Source organism: Acanthopagrus latus, chromosome 12 (genome assembly GCF_904848185.1).
Source record: "Acanthopagrus latus isolate v.2019 chromosome 12, fAcaLat1.1, whole genome shotgun sequence".
Taxonomy (NCBI): Eukaryota; Metazoa; Chordata; class Actinopteri; order Spariformes; family Sparidae; genus Acanthopagrus; species Acanthopagrus latus.
The window spans coordinates 19,059,048-19,078,158 of record NC_051050.1 but is presented as its reverse complement, the minus strand read 5'-3'; the positions used below and the strand labels follow the sequence as shown (position 1 = coordinate 19,078,158).

Below are 19,111 nucleotides of genomic sequence, written 5' to 3'. Positions count from 1 at the left end.
ATTGCAATCAACTAAGCATCCCTCGTCCCACCGCTAAAAACACGAAAGGACGTGAAAGACAGTCCGTCTTTAGGGCAGCGTTTGGTTTGTGCTATCTGGCCTATTTTAGAAATAAAATATTCACTCCAAGATGAAAACATAATTATGAATATTATATTCCTTTTCTGCAAGACAAGACAAGACTGGCTTTAATAACACACACAATTATTTTTTATATCAAGTCCATCAGAGTCTTACTGTGTGTGGTGGTAAAAATATCTCTGATACATCATTATTTGTTCTCTGCGCACTGGTGAGACTCCATTTTCTTCCTCCTCCGAGAAACAGCGGGATGCATTAATTTCCTCCCTGACCCTGAATCTGAAGAAGTCAAGACCAACTCACTGTGAAGAAACACAGCTGATGCAGTCTTCTCCGTGCGGCCCTGTGCACTTCAGACACGTTGCATCGCATGCGTGGCACTTCCCGCTGCTGTCGTGGTACTGTCCTGATGGACATACAGTGAGAGCGTGACGCTGACTGAGAGATGAGTAACCCTCTGATGCGCAGAGGTGGGTTTAATGTCAGATGGCAAGGGTAGGAAGGATCACATACACATCGCATGTACACAAACCCTGACTTATGGCTCAGCTGTCTAACAAATACACACAGACGGACCTAAAACAGCTTTCAGACTCTCGTCAAACACTGGCAGCTGTTGTGTACATATGATATTAATTCAGTTAAAGCAAATACTTGTGTTTGTGAGTGGAAAAAAAAAATGTGTTAAGGTGGAATTATGTTTATCGGACAGCAGTGAGCCAAACACGTAATAGAGAAAGAAGACGCTTGACTGACCGTCTGTGCACTCGGTGTTAACAACACACACTCCATCCTGCAGGCTGTGACCGCTGGAACAGCTGCTGCAGTTCCCCCGGCTCGGCCCCACACAGGTGAGACAGCTGGCGTCACACCTGAAGAGGAGAGCGCCGAGACTGAACACATGCGCAACACAAACACACGTACTGGCCATGAAAAAAAATTTAAAAATTACAAAAATCACAGAGAGGATGAAACTACACCCATACAGCCGCTCACAAACAAACACAAGCTCGAAAACAAGCACAGAAGCCAACCACCAGAATAAGGCCTGCCATCAGCAGATAAACAAACCACCCACACCTGAACACACACACCAGTGAGCTCACCTCCTACATATCCTGTGCCCATCAGCTATCTCTGGGTTTGGCTCTGTGGCGTAGAAGCCGGCACTGCAGGAGGGCACACACCTCCACTCCTCCATCAAGTAGCCTTCTGCACAGCGATTGCATTTTTCGACACCTGCACCTGATGCCGCAGCGAGGCAGGAGCAAACATGTTTTTAAAAAACGGATGAAGGACACAAAGACGGACGGAAAACAGCTCCGCGTCGTGAGCTCTAGAGTTTTTCATACGCTTCCGAACCCCCCGCCCCTTGACCTGTGCCCTCACCTGCACAGGTAGCGCAGGCCTCGTGACAGGGCAGGCATGCGCCCTCCTGCTTTTCGTGGTAGAACCCCGGCGCGCAGCTCTGCTGGCACCGATTCCCCTGCAGACTGGAGAGGGCGAAGAGAGCATGTGGCACCGTGACACACACACAGCCAATCATGTGACACCGTCAAGATGACTCATAGCCTTTTAGACTGCAGTCTCAGTTTTCCAACCCACAGCACACCACCACAAGTACTTGGCGAACTGAGTCACAGCACTCCGGAAACTTCTTACTTCTAACAATGTGGTGAATCTGACAAGAGCTGTTTTGTCCTTCTCCCATGATGATATTGCAAAATGGAAATGGAGATCCATTTTTCTTTTTCAGGCAGGGAAAGGGAGGGCTGACGCGTTCTTTTTAAATGCAGAGTTGAAAAGATATTGTAGCGTTTCCTAATTGTTGAGATGCTGCAGAGGGTCTGTGTTTGCACAGGGGGAATCAGTATTCTCAGCGGCTGGAGGAGAAGTAGCAGTGTTTACCGAGCAGTTAATTCAAGCATCATCAGAGAATTCGCCTCACCTTGTGTCTGGTTTGCATTCCGTGCAGATGCTGTAGGAGGTGCACTTCAAGCAGTTTTCACTACACTTTCTGCACATATTTGCATCTGTGGGGGAAACGAAACAATACACATGGAATACACATCAGAGCGATTAATCAATCTCACTCACACACCGCTCAACTGCAGTTACATCAACTGACTATTCATTAGCGGGCTCATATGCAGCTGGTTCCAAACAATAGACCCCTTAAAGGTTCACTCGAGGATATTCCGCCTGTCTCGTTCAGTATAATTACAAACAAATATGACAAAACACTCGGATATTAAAAAAGGCAGACCGTGGTCGAGGTAGTAGCCGTCCCCACAGTGGGCTGTGCAGGTGTTGGTCCCCTCGGTCAGGTAATGACCAGGTATACAGGAAGTGCACTGATCGCTGCGACTCCCGGTGCAGCTCACACAGGAGGAGAAGCACCTCTTACAACGGCGACGGTCACCCCAGAATCCCCTGGGACACTCTGATACGCACGTCCTATTGGACAGACACGGACCAAAGCACACAGAGGACAGGAGGTGTCACTCTCTACATGAGTGGGAGGCTGGGGAGAGATTTTCACCACCATAATGTGAAAACCATGGTCAATGACACTTTTTTGTCTTCTGTGAAATGAACAGTAAACACATGATGATTGTTTGCATTCGCAATATGCGCGAGCCATATGCGCTGCGGCAACAGTATACACAGATACTGTACAGTGAATTCTGGGTCTCCCGGCTCCACTCTATGCTGTGTGATCACGCTAACCTTGTGTTGTTCTTGAACTTGAGAAAAAAGTGTAAGCACGTGACACACTGCTGCGGGCTGGGCCCCTCACAACCATCGTCACTGCATTCTGGGTCGCAGGGTCCTGGAAGGGCAAACGCAAAGTCACAGCTGCATCAGGGCAACAAGAGGAAATTATTCAGATTTTTGACTCTAGTTCCTTATTTACATTAAATAATTGCGCTTGATGGTAAATCTGCATTCAAGTGCGTTTAGCGGCTGTGAGGGAAGAGGCAGCCTAACATATGACTCACCGCTGTACTCCTCAGTGATGTCACCGTCCATCGGCGTCTCGGCCGATCGGACTCGCACACGATGTGCGGGATATGGCCGCTCCGCAGTGCCGTAAATCACCAGGGACCACTCCTCCAGCGTCCCTGTGGCAAAAAAAGAATGAGAGCAGGATGAGAGGTCTGTCCCGGGAGGCCTCCACTGTATTTTAGCTGCCGCACTAGCTAAACTGCAGCGCCTGTTTCAAAATGCTGAGATGTTACAGAGAGATGGAGCAGACCGAGTTCAGCGGCGTCTCTCTTCTGGGAGGGAGTATCCTCGATTTTCAAAGTCCACTCCCCTGCTGCCTGCTCCCCCCAGCAGTGAGTCGTCATGAATTCCCAGTTCTGAAATCCCTCTGTGGAGTCGTCAAGAGGCCTAAACCACAACATTACATAAGCATCAACATCAGCATCCTCATCGTCATACTACTACTACTACTACTACTGCCACTACCACCATTACTACACCTACTTCAACTACTACTGCTGCCTCCATTAGTAAAACCACTACCACTTATTATCATGAAAAGTAATAAGTAGAAGTTCAACAGTTCAATTTGACAAAGTTTTTTTCTCATTTATAACTCATCATTCATTCATAGCCGTGTTTGTTTCCACTTGATGAAAATAAAAATGTATTCTCTTTTTTTCTCTGTTTTAGGTTTCTACCACCTCCTGAGGGAAATATCTGTCTCTTCAGCTGCTTCACTGTCTCCACACGACAGTCCCTAACTGTGTAATTGACGCTATGAGAGCCAAAACAGTAAACATGCCCTGAAACCAAAACAATGGGCCAAAAGACTCTAAATTATTCCAAAGAGCTGAGGTGAACTGAAGAATCGTGTGATAGTGTGGGTCCACCACTGTGATACTATGACGACTTTCACATGCTACACAGTAATTTCACTCATTGGAGAACTTAACTTTAATCAACACTAGGAGGCTCTCTGGCTGCTAATTTGTAATTTGTGTATTTTTAGAATTGCAGAGTTGGCCTAAAGTAAGACACCGCACGCAGCAGAAATTTGCCAGATATTAATTTTTTGCCAGAAACTCGCCCGAATACCAGCTCTCTGATCCCCTGTGATTTTCTACGAGTGATTGCCAGAATCCATATTTCCCCCCCCCCCTCTAATGCAACAAGGTGCCAAACTGATGAAATTCAGCTCTGTGCTGTGCTCCGAATGAAAAGAAAGTGTGGCCCACAGATTGCTGCTGCACGTAGTAACCATGAGGTAAAAGCCGGAGGGGGGGAGTGTTGTAATATTTTAGCTTTCCACACACCCTGTCCTTGATTGAGCATTGCTCTTAGTTACCTGTTTGCCAGCAGCTGCGACACGGTGCCTGAAGGGGACGCGAGCGTAATGGAAAGGTCGCCGCGATGCCCGTGAGTGATGGTAACACGGACCACGACATGCTCCACATAAACAACGCGCTGCAGGGCCCTGCCGGAGCAGCCGGCGCTCTCGTACACAGACGTCAGCACGGAGCCGGGATGAATAGTTCTGTGAGGAGGAGACGGGGGGAGAATAAAGAGACGCAGTGAGCAGCAGAGATGAGAGAGGAGGCTTCAGAAAAAAAAGAGACACAAGCAGAGGAGCAATAAAGAAAATGACACCCATTAAAGTGTGTGTGTGTGTGTGTGTGTGTGTGTGTGTGAGAGAGTCAGTGTGAGAGGAACCCAAACGCGAGAGCTGAGACAGAAATAGATAAAGTGCGATAAAAGCGGAGGAATCAAGGGGAAGCCCCGACTCAAAGCGGAGATCTCTCTCGCAGTGCGGCTGGTCTGATACCTTCTCACATGGATGGGGGCCTCCTCCACACACTCATGCTGCGAGGGAACTTGTTTCCAGCGCTCGGCCTCCTTCACCATGCTCGCAGCATCCAGCAGGCCAAAGCCATATAGGTGGCTCACTGACGCACACACACAGACACACATACACACATATACACACCACATTAGCTGGGGCATAAAAAGCGCTGTAACTTATAAAAGACAACACGCTCTCCTGAGACTTTGTGGGCGTTTATTACTGTTCCTCTCGCAGTGTCTCATTAGTTTGCATGCACGCTGTTTGATAGTTTTCCCTAAAAAAGAGCTGAGAGAACATTTACCAAAAGATGCTTATCAAGCTTAACTTATCTCTGTCGACGTTCTTTATTATACGTTTCGGGAGGATTGCCATTAAAAGACGTATGGCAATTATATACATTTCCCCTCTAAACAACTCGCAAATACTGAGCTCGGAATTAGAAAATGTAGCTGAAGCCCGGTGGGGATACCTTTGTACCCAGCTCCATTAACGCGCCAGTCAGGAGCGATGAGAGGATGAGATTTTGATGTTCGGACGATAATGTGCTGCACATCCCTCCAGGTTAGCGAGGGGCTGAGGAAAAAAAAGGTCAAACGGAAAATCATTATCCGATCATTACCCGGTCATACCTGTTAAATCGGCCCGCATGTATGGATTTTGTATGTGGAAGGGGGGGAGGGTGCTTACTTGGCGTCCAGAGTGAGAGCGATGATGCCTGCAGCCACGGAGGAGGAGAGGGAGGTCGAGGATTTAGCCCGGCTGCAGCTCTGCCGCGGACCCAGCGTTGCCTGTCAGGGACACCAGATCTGTTCAGCTTTAATAATTAACAGTGTTCACCTGCGGTTATACAGGACTGTGCCCTTCTGTGCCGGGTGGCTTCAGTAGAGTTGGCCACACAAGACTTTCACACAGTGTTAAGATATATACCATCTACCACAATGTTGTACCCTTTTGTCAACCATTAAAAAGGTCCCATATTGTAGACTGATCATTGATTATTAAGTAGGGCTTGGTGCTATATTAACACAACCGTGGAACACTGGACCAGCTCTATACCCTATGAACCCTATACCCACCCCGCAGGGTGCTCGAGGGTTCACTGGAGTTTGCCCAACCAGTCCACATATCTTTTGTGGACTTGGAGAAGGCATTCCACCGTGTCCCTCGTGGCATTCTGTGGGAGGTGCTCCGAGAGTACGGGGTCGGAGGCCCTCTGCTAAAGGCTGAACAGTCCCTGTACGACCGGAGCATGAGTCTGTAGTAAGTCAGACCTGTTCCCATAGCATGTTGGACTCCAGCAGGGCTGCCCTTTGCCACCGGTTCTGTTCATTATTTTTATGGACAGAATTTCTAGGCGCAGCCCTGGAGGAGGTCTGGTTCGGGAGCCGCTGGATCTCAACTCTGCTTTTTGCAGATGATGTTGTCTTGTTGGCTCCTTCAGGCCAAGACCTCCAGCATGTCCTGGGGTGATTTGCAGTTGAGTGTGAAGCAGCTGGGATGAGAATCAGCACCTCCAAGTCTGAGGCCATGGTTCTTGACCGGAAAAAAGGTGGCTTGCTCCCTCTGGGTTGGGGGAGAGCTCCTGCCTCAAGTGGAGGAGTTCAAGTATCTTGGGGTCTTGTTCACGAATGAGGGAAGGATGGAGTGCTAGACTGACATTGGTGCGGCGGCCGCAGTAATGCGGTCGTTGTATCAGTCTGTGGTGAAGAGAGAGCTGAGCCGAAAGGTGAAGCTCTCGATTTACCGGTCAGTCTACGTTCCTACCCTCATCTATGGCCATGAACTTTGGGACATGACCAAAAGAATAAGATCCCGCATACAAGCGGCCGAAATGAGCTTCCTCCGCAGGGTGGCGGGGCGCTCCCTTAGAGATAAGGTGAGCTCTGTCACCTGGGAGGAGTAGAGCCGCTGCTCCTCCACATCGAGAGGAGCCAGCTGAGGTGGCTCGGGCATCTGTTTCGGATGTCCCCTGGACGCCGGGAGGTGTTCCTGGCATGCCCCACCGGGACGAGACCCCGAGGACGAGCTAGAGGAAGTGTCCGGGGAGAGGGAAGTCTGTGTGTTCCTGCTTAGATAGCTGCCCCCGCAACCCGGTGCCGGATAAGCGGAAGAAAATAGATGAATGGATGAACTATTAATAAAACCAATATTTTGTTCATTTTCAGAATGTTCGAGCTTGAATTTTCCTCATTTCATTGGTGATTCTTTTTGCCATTTGGCCGAAAAACCATTAGGTCTCTCTTTTTTAATCATATCTTTATTACCTCCACTGAGGAGGTTGTGTTTTCAGCCAGGTCCATTTACTGGTTGGTTTGTTGGCTGGTTGGTTTTATTCAGCAGGATAACACAAAAAAAAAACAAAAAACTACTTAACAGATTTCTATGAAACTTGAATGGGGGACGGGTCTCGGCTCAGAATAGACCCCATTAACTTTTGGTGCATAACCGGAAAATAGACGGAACAAGGAAGGTTTTCTCACATTTTTTGTTTATTTCTAAGGAAATGATGCATCGATCTTGATGAAATAGATCAGGCGTATTTAGGTGGCTGGTATCTATGAGTACAATCTGATTTAGCTTTCAGATTGAGAGTGACGGGCTGTGGAATTAATCAAAGGAGACTGACTGATTTGTTCCCAGCTGGTTTAAGTCTCAGCTTCACTCAAAAACAAAACAAATGGTTAATTAAACTAAATTCACCACACTACTGCGTCATGTTCTTTGAATTAGTTTGAATACAACACTACCTGTGGGTCTGTACTTTTATACTTCAAGTTCTTCTTCTTCTTCTTCAAGTACTTTATCTGCTCTTCTGAAGTTTTTTTGTTTTATTCTATCATTCATTTTATTTCATACTCTTTCATAGTGGCACCTGACCTTCCTGACTTTTTTAAATGACAAATTACGCATCGAGTGCTTTCAGAGAAAGTGCAGCATCGCCAGGTTTTTGCATATTTGTGGTGAGTGTGTGCGCGTGTTGTCAGGTGTGCTAAACAGGAGGTTTTGCCGAAAGAAAACACAAGAGGAAAAGCCCTCGGTGAGCCCCGAGGCCAGAGGAGTAGCTCTCAATGTTCATCCAATTAACTCTAATGAGGCGCCTAACTCTGTTTAACCATGACCCTGGCAAATTACCTAAAGTGAGGTGAGCATCCGCCGCCTGACTCCATACCACACATTTATTAAAACAGAGAAACATCAAAAACTAAAAATTCCGTCTGACAAGGATGTGATTTACATCGACGCACAGTCTACGGAAATAAACACAGTATCTGGAGACAACGTGCGGGTGTTGCTTTTTTTCCCATTGATACCGTTTCCAAACAGCTACGTAATTACATACTGCATAATTACGGTCTTTCTCCGGTGCGCTGCCATGCAAAAAAACCCACAAAACTTGACAATCAATCGGGCAACAAAAAGAAGTAGAAGTAGGACAGATTCCATAGGGAAATCTATTTCAAGAAGATTGTCATTTGGCCATATTGTCTGTGCTGGCATGCTACTGTAAGCCTCCTGTGTCTAAGTTTAGCCTCAAGGATGTTTACAAAGGCTCCTACTGTATAATTAAAAAGAGCTTCATCTGCCTTACAACGCGGCTCCTCTGACAGCTTTACGCGTAAATAAACTATAGCTCCAAAAATAGTCGGCATCTGTTGGAGTGAATGGAGGAAAGAACACCGTGTGAGGTTATAGAAAAAAAAATAACAACAGCGGGGTATACTGGTTAATTTTCACTTCTTCTTGCGTCGTGTGAATTTTAAAAGTTGTCATTTCACCAGAAAGAAAAGTTCATATGGAGCACGTCTGGGGCGTATTCGTTTGATTGACAGGTGTCTCAGACCATCACAATCAACTGCGAGAGGTTGTCGCTTGCTCGCCTAAAACACAGCTCCCCCCTCAGCCTCCGTCTCGTTCCCCAAGTGTGTTTTTTCTGGCTTTAAGCAGCTGGCACCTCTTAGAGTTCAACCAAAGTTGGGAGTGTCGTCATTAAATATGATGCAAAAAAGGGGATTTTTCAGATGTGCTGTTAAATCAAAAAGAGAGAACAAACATGTTTGCAAATATGTCATAAACGCTCCTCCAGCCTCTGAACTTCTGGAAGCCGGGCTGGCTGTTGTGTCTTCAGAGGCTTGAAGGCAACAAAATGAGTATCAAAACAGAACACAGACCGCAGTTCTGTCACGATCGCTGTCGACTCGACTGCAGCAGAAGCATTTCATTCTCAGTTTTTAAACATGTTTGTAGTTATAGGTGAGATGTTAGCAGCTTTAAATATTTCATATTTCAATACAGGTTGAAACACTTTATTTTATGAGTTTTCTTGAAAAGAATGATACAGGTCGGGACAAATGAAAAGGGGAAACAGGGAAATCCTTGGGTTGGAGTGCTCCATTTAAACACAAGTAATTAACCATGAGTCTTTTTTTTTTTTTTTTGTTCCATAAATGTGCAATTGTGTGCTTGTGAGTTAACAGTTTCCACCTTTAGGCACATAAAAGCCTCACCATGAAGGACTTAGGAGGACCTATTGGTAGAAATGGAACATGATTGTATGTTTTCAAGAGCGAGTGACAATAATTAAAAAACAAACAAACAAACAAAAAAAAACTGAAACTAAGAATCGCTGTGTTTTTGTCACCTTAACATGAACCCTTTATATCCACAGAGTGAGCAGATCCTCTTCCATGGAGTAAGCCATGTTGCACCGCTGTGTTTCTGCAGTAGGCCAGAACAAACAAACCAAACACTCGCTCTGGAGAGGGACTTCTGCATTTCTAGGAAGAGGGGTATTCAGTTGATTGCAATCTGCAACCTCAACGCTAAGCCCACATACTGCTCCTTTAAAGACTCTGCAGTTTACCTCGATTGTGATGAGGATGTTTACCAGCGGAACACATTTACTTTTTCAAAAAATGTATCTTTTATTCTAATATCATTTTGTGTGTGTGTCTTTATTGATAGGACTATAGCTAGGATACAGCACAAAATGCTCATTTCTACATAATGACTATTTTGATTTTGGGGTGATGGGAGAAAAAGTATTTTAGCAAAACTTTGTAAAGCACAGTGAATATCAGAACACAAAACCGAGCACCATGATGCTTCCACTAACCGTACATACGTCAGCTCATCTTATATGTTCTGCTACTAAACAATGACACTGAAGATGTTCCTCATGTTCCTCACAGCCTCAACTCACCGTTTCCTCTATCTGCCCACCAGTGTAAGCTGTCGTCAGAGTGGAGGAGCACCGCTCCAGGTAATCTGGCTGGCTGCCCCGCTGAGTGCTGCTGCTGCTGACAGAGATAGTGTAGATACTGCTGCAGTAGCCGTCACATGAGCAATGGTCACCTCTCAGCCCTCCGCTCCCTGACGCCCAGACGAAGACAGAGCCCCTCCCATGCCGGCCCTGAGATTAATTGGGGAAAAGCAGACAGAGGTCTTTATTTTGTCAATAGTATTTACACACTGATAAGAGGGAAAAGATGAAGTGCACTTAAAACAAACAACAAGCACTCATTATTGCTCTTTCTCTCACTGTTTTGATGCCATTTTGCAAGGCGAGCCGAGTCAGAGGTCCGGGCCCTTCCAAAGTGGCCCCGTCATCCTCCGGCCCCCAGCTGGCTAAGTAGATGTCAATATGCTGAGGTCTGAAGCTCAGTGACTGGGCCTCTACGATGTCTGTCACGTCTCCGTTCATCATACGGATACCTTAGGGGTGAAGGGGACACAAGAGTTATGATAACGTTAAAGAACTTTGACCTCTATCAGTCCTTGGTTTTTTTTCGTCCTGTCACATGGACTCACCGCCGATCCGTGCCTGGAAAGAGACTCCGACTGTGCAGTGAGAGTAAACTGCAGCCGCGGCAACCATCCCCGCGCACTGAGTCCCATGGCTTTGGAAGGAAGGAGGAGAACATCAGAACATGGGGTTAGATGCATATGCATGAGGGGAAGACGCGCTATTTCCGTTACATCAAACCAGTGAGAGGACTGAATTCAGACTGGGGAATTTGCATATCCATATATGCATGTAATGACTGCAAAACGGAGAGAAAAGCATGCATTCATTAAAAAAAAAAAAAAAAAAAAAAAGGAATAGAAATGGCTAAACAGGTGCGAAGGGAAAAATCAAGAAATATGGAAGTACTCACTAGTTGGAAGCATCGTCGGAATAATTGGGAGAGGGATCGCGGTCTTGTCCATTCACATCATAACTGGCGAGAGGATCCTGAATCAGATGGATCGTAAGTAGCAGAGCATAATAAGATGCCGGCGGCTATCTGTCTCTGTTTTCATCAGACAAATCACAAAGAGCATTATTCACCAGTCCACTCGACAGTTAAGTGGATCAGACGTTTAATGTCCATTCCAATACTCTTGGCCAGCCTTTCCAAACCTTTTGGCCCAAAAGCTCTTGCTCGCAATATCTGTCCCAGCTCTGCGCTCTTACACTTAAGAGCTCTGCCAAATTGCTTATGATTAATGTCCCCTTCCCTGAGAACGGCGTCCCATCCCGGGGCACTTACATAATTTGGCTCAAGATCCGGATGCTCCCTCTCAATGCCATCATCGAGGACAGACACCACCACACCCTTCCCAGTGTACCCTCTCCTCCAGGCCTCCGCAATGTTCATACGAGCCGGGCAGCCTTTGGACTCGCTGCAGTGCTGTGTAGCAAATAGTGGGACATCAAATTCAGCCCTCAGGAGCAAAGAATAAATCAGGCTCTATTTTGGGCTCTGTCTGTCTGGGTTTGTGTGTCTGTGTTTCAGACTTGAGCTCTGTAAAAAAAAAAGAAAAGAAAAAAAAAAAATTAAAAAGAACTGACTCACATTGTACCAGAGGCTGTTCCACATTGAGTCATTGTAGTGCAGCGTCCGGGTGCGGCTGGACCGAGGAGGAGCAGTGGGAAGGTGTTTGGTCTTTGTGCCAGTAGAGTAGATGGTGCTGGCTCCGGGTCTCCGCTTTGTTCTTCTCTGGACGACCTGCTGCTGGAGCCACTCCACCTTAAAAAAGGAAACACACGGGGCTACCTGCACAGATGTCCACCACCTTGGCTCAGACTGTTTCAGCAGCTAAAGGACGGATGCACGTCCGTCTGAAGATGAATCCTGAAGCTTGGGTGATCTTCTGACTTTTAATCTAGAGCCACCAACAGGTCACATCTTGCACTTCTCTGGTAAAATACTTCTAAATCCACAAGATGGCCATGACTCTGTTGATCCTCTTCTTTGACTGTGGCGCCCACGAGGCTCACATTTGTGGGTGACTCATCGCCTCGAAATGTGATAATATCTTGGGTGATTCCTAACCTATTTTTATCAAATCTTTAATAAATACATAAACATTTTATTTATGGTTGCTTTGGGAAAATTTTATCATCGTGTTGCTTTGGGTGGCCGACCACATGAGGCGAAGAAGAAGATCGTATCAGGGAAGGAGCCGCCACTAACTGTGAGGCTTCCCGCCTGTCTGACTCATTTCTTACGCATCCCAGATCTCAGCAGTTAACTTAGTGGATTCGGTTTGCTGAAAATGACAACAAAAATAACGACCCACCAATAAACTGCAATTATCTTTAAATCTGGTGTGTGATATCAGGTTTTATGTTGGGCATCTTCAGGTTGTGAGTCTCTATAAGGCCATTTGAAGAGTTGAGTGTGTAGAGGAGGCCAGTGCATGAACGTGTGTGTGTGTGTGTGTGTGTGTGCTTATGTTTTTCGCAGGCAGGGAGGGAACAAGCAGCTGATTAATAATCCAGCAGAGCCCTTCCAATATCCCTTTACCATACCTTGATCTCCTTGCCGATGCTAAGAGTCAGCTCGCTGTTGGACACATTGGACCGCCTCGCTGTCCCGTGGTGCCGAAATCTGTAATAACTCTTCAGGGATCCGATCTGGTGCAAACAAAAAAAAAACAACCAAGACATCAAATCCTCTAAATTTTGTTTTCCAGGTGAAGGTGTGCTGTCCATCCTGCTCTGCCACTGCGCTAAACAGCTGTTAAATTATGAAACCAGCCTTTGGTGTCTTTCATTAAGGCGGCTACCTTACACCTGTGATAGTTTTTCCAGGCCAAAGGCAACCTGAGCCTCGAGACTCCGGGCCACACCGCTGCTCATGCGTGTCCACAATGCCATGACGTAAACAGAACTTTAATATACAAGAGAAGATCTTCTAGTGTTTGTGTTTAATAAAAATAAAAAAAACACACAGCTTGGCCTTTTGTCAGGGACTGACAAGAATAAATCATAAAACTGATTTATTCTCTGAAGTCTCCGTTCTGAAATGTACTTTTGACTTCTGACCTCAGCGATATAAAGCGAAGTATCTTTCCAGCTTCGCAGGGTTGTCGCTCACATCACGTGCAGCGAAAACATGGACTCGAGACCTGCAGCTTTCATTACACCACCTATCCTCGGGGAGTACATGTGTTGTATTTTATTGGCCCGGGCCTCGATAACTCACTCTGTTTTATTTATTTGCTTTATTATTTATTGATTTTGCTTTTATTTGCTCATTCTCCAGGCACATCGATGTGTGCCGTCTGACTGATTTCTGTTTCTGTCTCTTTCGAGCACACGAGCGCTGACGGCTTCTTTGTGACCCTTATTAAAAATGGCAATAAAGTCCTGGATCTGGGTTCTTTTGAGGGTTTAACTGTTTGGATAATTAATATTTTAAGGTCAGGGTTAGAATAATGAAATGAAGGTGAGAGGTGAGGGAACAAATTAGATTTTTTTTGGCAGCTTGGTATCCATCTCACACCCACGGGCATCCCGACAGGCTTGTAATGTGATGTGTAATGAGCAGCCGCTGACTCCTGGTAGAAAAAGTTCTCCAGGACTGCACAAAATTAAAATTCTACAGTCTATATGATTAAGCTAATATCTTAACTTCATTGTGCAGTGCTTAGTGGAAGTTTAGCCCTACTTCTACCATTTATATTTATCAAATTTGGCCCACTAATCATCTACAGTGGCTATAAAAGCTACGTACATTTGAACAGTCTAATATGATTTCTTAAATCTTGAACACAAATTAAACACATGGGCGCTCTTAGTTTCTGCTTGGCAGATGGTGGACGAAGGATTCCGAACACAAAGGAATTAAAAAGGAGCTATATGTGAGAACTTTATTCTAAAACATGCAAGACTTCAGTGAAGTTAAACAGAATGTGAAGAAATAACATGCAGAGATGTTTATTGTCCTTCTGCACAGCGTAATGTGTATAACGTAACGTATATTCACAGTGCACTCAGTGCTTTTGTCGTCTAAAATTATCTCACTGCTTTTGTCATCCATAACGTGAAAAAATGTGACTTTTCACAGTTTGCTTTATTATGCATGTTGTTTATAGTTTAATATTTCTAGCATTTTGGTAATTTCATGGGTGTTTTTAACTAGCTTGTTTGGCCTGTCAGCCAGCCTTACTGGCACAATAGTAGAACCAGTCACCCTTCTCTCTGATTTGTGATTTGAATCCCTTTAACACTCCCAAGTCGCTCTTTGCTACAGGAGTGTCTCTGGGCCCGTTAGGTAGAGCGGACAGGCCGGCTCTGCCCGCCGCTCCTCCGCCACCCGGCCTGTCTGCTCTACATGCGAGCCCAGAGACACTGCAGCTGTGACAGCCGAGGTGCTATGGCTCACAGTCCACCTCACCACTGCTTCACTGCTGGCCGAGTGTTTTCACAAACCAACCGCGCATAAAACACAAGCACATCCATTACAACCCGAGTGAGAAAATTGGAGAGGAAACTGTGAATAAGTAAGAGCAGGTCAGCTCACTGGTGTGGCAGGATTTTTGTACTTATTTGTGTGGTCTCTGTGACCTGATGAAGTGGTTCTACTCAAAATAAAGAGGTTCAATTTTAAGTTTAAAAATAAGACTATCGTGTTAGACTTAGCCACACTGCTCAGGCCTCTGATAATGTAGTACAATTCATTCCTAAAAATCTACAACACTTAGTGACAATGATGAGTAGCTATTGTAAGATTCAAGACAGTATTTTGCAGTTTTGCTGTAGTTGAACCTGTTCAGTGGGAAGAGGCCGAGCTTGAGGCTTGCTGACTAAAGGCCTTCACACTCTGAGCTTCCCTGTACATTTACATAGCCTGAGGAATTAAACAACTTTGAAAACAATGACTTGACTGCAGTTTCTCTGCTCTGACTGCCCCTGTGTGGAGCCTCTTCTGTAGGCCCACAGTGTGTCTGATCACACCTACCTGACCCATGTTAGTAAATCCATATTTCTCTGCTATCCTGTTGACAGTGTCCAGGTCAGCTCTTATTCTGATCGCCCAGTCGTTGGTGTAAATCGTCGCATGACAGAACTGGAGGAGAGTTCCCATCCACAGCGCGTAAAAGCGCACCATCACTGCAGAGATAACGAGGCTTCCACTAAATAGACGGTGCCCAGGCGTCTCACGCGTCGTCCCCGCACTCGGAAGTGTTTCTCATCGCGGAAAGTTTTACAGATGAAGTGGCGCAGGAGCGAGTTCCACGAGATGCTCAGAAGCGCAGAAACGGGGGGACCTTCTCTGCTGAAGCTGTCAAGACTTGACTCTCCTTCGCTGTGAACAAGCAGCTATCAGGTTACTGCTTCAACATGGGAGCCAGGGATCAGCTGCAGTGTGTCCATTGTTAGGATCCGACCTGCACCAGCCTTATGGGACAGCTCTGTGTTTAAGTTACACCCTGATCAAACACACCAGACTGGTTTCTCTCCTCATCAGGAGCTCTGTGATCACTGTCAGGAGCAGTGATGCAAAAACTACTTCAAAATAATAATAATAATAAAAAAGACAAGAGTTTTTAATCTAATGATTTTGACTTTTTAATTCTCACGATTTCAATTTGAATGTTTTAATTTTTTTTAAACTTGTTATTTAGGCTTTTATTTATTCCAAGTTGACGTAATTCTGACTTTGTATGTATAATTTTGAGTATTTATATCATAAGTTTGATTTTTATGTGATAAATTTGACTTTTTATGCAATAAGTTTTACTTTTTATGTCACAAGTTTTACTGTTTATGTCATAAGTTTGACTTTTTATGTATAATTTTTTACTTTTATGTGATCGATTTGACATGACATGTCATACATTTGACATTATTATGATGATTTTGACTTTTTAATTTAATTTATTTTTTGTCTCAGATTGAGCATAGATTTTTAGCACTCTTTCCACCACTGAAAAAAGTGATGGGGACAAATTGGCCATTTTAAAATGTGGTAAGGACCTGACGCCAGTGGACCCCGCCTACGATTTCAAATAGCCATATTATACCGAAACAGCCTGCAATTTTTGAAGCATTTATTTCCATTTTATGCTACGTTATTCTGTACTTCTACTTCATGATATTTCAGAAGGAAAAATCATGCTTTTACTCTACGATTTACAGGAGTTACCTTTCAGATGAAACTAAGAGGAGCTTAATACACCACATTGTTAAAGACTAAAGTGGTTGTATACGTCCTGTCAGCCCTTTAAAAAAGGCATTTGTCGCATGTTTTAGCTCCAGATTTCTCATCAAAACTTCTCAGATGGTTTGATTTAAAAAACTTTTTCGGGCCCAAAGTGGTCAAATCTTTCAATACTTCACAAAAAACAATGACTAAGGAGAAAAGGCAGCACATGAATACAGATTTATGCGGCAGAACTTTAGTTTTTTCTTCTTTTTTCCTCCCATCGATCATCTCGCTACACCTCCGATTTCTCTCGAGACCCCTTTGGAGGCGCTCAAGCCTCAGGTATATATAAAGGTGTATATAAAGTAGGTACACAGTCTTAAAATCAGAACTTAAAATCTAATAATATCAGACTCACAGGAGCCAGATACTTTACTGATAGTGCTTCAGTACTTTTTACTTAAGTAAGATTTTGGACTTTTACTTGTAATGGAGTATTTTTAGACTATTGTATCAGTACTTTTACCTAAGCAGGCTTAAGGCTTAAGGCTCGCTTCGCCAGTGTGACCACTGTGCTATCATTTGAGCCACATACATGATGAGATTCTCAGTCATGTAGTCACTGTGTAAACTGATCGTATATATATACATATGGCCTGTGTGTTTGCAGTTGAAAGCCTCATCCACAGCCCAGAGGATGTGTTAAGCATTTTTTGGGGGGGAGGACAATATTTTGCCTGCAGGCGATGGATTTTTGAAATTCTTTTTTTGGCCAAATGCCTTTTTCCCCCTTGGCACCGCAGCAGTCTGTGCATTGTGAAGTGATATATCCCTGCGTTTAAAAATCCACTGCTTTAACTGGGTCAATCTGAAGCAATCAGAATGAGAAATCCTCCACGCTGTACAATACCGCCATCAAGATATTCCTACATGTGAGTGTTCTAATCGTGCCACAGATGGGGGGGGGAAGAAAAAAGCTAGAAACTCGAATGGTGATTTATCGCGGCGGGTGAATTGAGAAACCACCCACAGCACATGGCGATGTACTGAACCGGAACAATGCAAATCTGTGGGCTGCCGGCGTCAGCACGTGCATGATTTCTAACAACACTGGGTGTTTTAAATGAATAGTACCAATAACACTCTACGTTAGCGGAGAGGGTCAATACCACACTCACCAATCTCTCCCTCTCTCTCTATGTATTCTGATTATGAGGCTACAGCCAGCAGATGGTTAGCTTAGCTTAGCTTAGCTTAGCATAAGGACTTTAAGAAAAGGAAAAACAATCAGCGTGTCTCTGCCCAACGATCCCCTGAAAGCTAATTTATTAACAGAGACTTGAGCCAGGACCTTCCTCAAGTAAATGTACATAACCCACCATTTCAATGTATATGATATGAATATAGGCCTGTCTTTCCTTCGGCTTCACCAGTTCAACAGTGGGTGAAGAAAAGAGACCAAAATGTTTTTTTTTATGTCTCAAAATATTAACTTGTGTTGTATTTTTTTTTTTTTTTTTTTTAACCCTGATAACTGATGGTAACCTTGTGTTTAATGTTACAGCACTATGAACTGTGGGTAAGTCCCTTAGTCAACCTCACAGTGGCCACACAGGGCTCAAAATGTCTGCCAGAGATCCCTCACGCACTTGACGATTAGACAGTGGACTGATCTTAAACCCTCGCTGACTTATTGGCCCGACGCCCTGAAGTCTGTGAGTGACGACGTTGGGAGCGGGCCAGTCTTCACCAAGACGCTTGGATATTGTAGATAATATTGAACCCTCCTGTTCTCTTCACATTCTGTAAACAGCTCTGGTCCTCCAGGTCAAATATGACCCATCCTCACTGAAGACCTTAAACAAAGCAATTTCATTTCATTTTTAAATGCCAAATCTATTCTGCATGAGGAAACAACCTGTCATTCACCAGAAACTGTGTGAATATCAGAGTTTTCCCTTTTTACAGTGCAGAGAGACATTATGCATTCATTCAGTGGACGCCACTCGCTTTTAGTTTTCTTTACTAAAGTAGATTTGTATTATTATTATTATTATTATTATTTCTCAAGGTCCTGCAAAGGTTACAAACAATATTTCTAATTTTTTATATCATAAGTTTGACTTTTTATGTAATTTTGTCTTTTTGTATCATAATTTAAATTTTTTATCTCATACTCTGATTCATACCTTACCTCTTTCCACCACTGAAATAAGTGATAGAGACGAATTGTCCATTTTGAAATGTGGTGACGACGTGAACGAAGTGACACGTACGATTTTTAATTCTTTTTTCATCAATAAATAGTACTTGCACAGCCCGAGAAAGTATCACAAAAGCGCATCAATTTACTAAAGGCACCACCAATAATAGTCAAATGTGAACAACATAAACCAACAAGGCGATCTGAGAGGGCGACCACGGCCACTGGTCTCAGACCTGTGTTCCGCAGCACAGAGAGAACTGAAGGTTTTATCACCTGCAGCATCTTTACACTCTGAATGTAGAAGTGTTAGGAAACAGGGACTTGATGGTTGTGTGTGAAACTGTTTGAACTTTGGTCTTTGAAAGCTGTGTATGGGGTCGTGGAAAGGTGACGGTACACCTGCACTGGGAGAGTTTTGGTTCTGTCTGATATCAATCAGCACTGTGTGTGTGTGTGTGTGTGTGTGTGTGTGTGTGTCGTCTGTAACTGACTCTGTGTGACTGTGATTTTAACTGCCGGGTCAAAAATGACCCAAAGACAATCTTTGTACCCAGGTGGTGTAGAAAAAGCAAC

The 19,111-nt window shown here is 44.6% G+C and overlaps 1 protein-coding gene across 3 annotated transcripts in view; it reads right to left on the bottom strand.

Moving 5' to 3' along the window:
- Positions 1 to 15,723, bottom strand: part of pcsk5a (proprotein convertase subtilisin/kexin type 5a) — a 31,639-nt gene extending 15,916 nt beyond the window's left edge. For 2 of the 3 annotated variants that reach the window (XM_037118058.1, XM_037118060.1), the window contains exons 1-21: positions 15,145 to 15,723; positions 12,711 to 12,815; positions 11,752 to 11,925; positions 11,446 to 11,586; positions 11,071 to 11,147; positions 10,724 to 10,812; positions 10,455 to 10,627; positions 10,116 to 10,325; positions 5,603 to 5,703; positions 5,385 to 5,488; positions 4,895 to 5,015; positions 4,418 to 4,606; positions 3,341 to 3,477; positions 3,084 to 3,206; positions 2,812 to 2,914; positions 2,348 to 2,538; positions 2,030 to 2,114; positions 1,471 to 1,574; positions 1,188 to 1,326; positions 838 to 953; positions 385 to 487 (exon numbers count right to left, since the gene is read on the bottom strand). In XM_037118058.1, the coding sequence (XP_036973953.1) occupies positions 385 to 487; positions 838 to 953; positions 1,188 to 1,326; positions 1,471 to 1,574; positions 2,030 to 2,114; positions 2,348 to 2,538; positions 2,812 to 2,914; positions 3,084 to 3,206; positions 3,341 to 3,477; positions 4,418 to 4,606; positions 4,895 to 5,015; positions 5,385 to 5,488; positions 5,603 to 5,703; positions 10,116 to 10,325; positions 10,455 to 10,627; positions 10,724 to 10,812; positions 11,071 to 11,147; positions 11,446 to 11,586; positions 11,752 to 11,925; positions 12,711 to 12,815; positions 15,145 to 15,294 (2,735 nt within the window). In that variant the 5' untranslated portion in view covers positions 15,295 to 15,723. The remainder of the gene's footprint in view (positions 1 to 384; positions 488 to 837; positions 954 to 1,187; positions 1,327 to 1,470; positions 1,575 to 2,029; positions 2,115 to 2,347; positions 2,539 to 2,811; positions 2,915 to 3,083; positions 3,207 to 3,340; positions 3,478 to 4,417; positions 4,607 to 4,894; positions 5,016 to 5,384; positions 5,489 to 5,602; positions 5,704 to 10,115; positions 10,326 to 10,454; positions 10,628 to 10,723; positions 10,813 to 11,070; positions 11,148 to 11,445; positions 11,587 to 11,751; positions 11,926 to 12,710; positions 12,816 to 15,144) is intronic. The other variant, XM_037118059.1, reaches the window with a different exon arrangement.
- Positions 15,724 to 19,111: the final 3,388 nt, after the last annotated feature.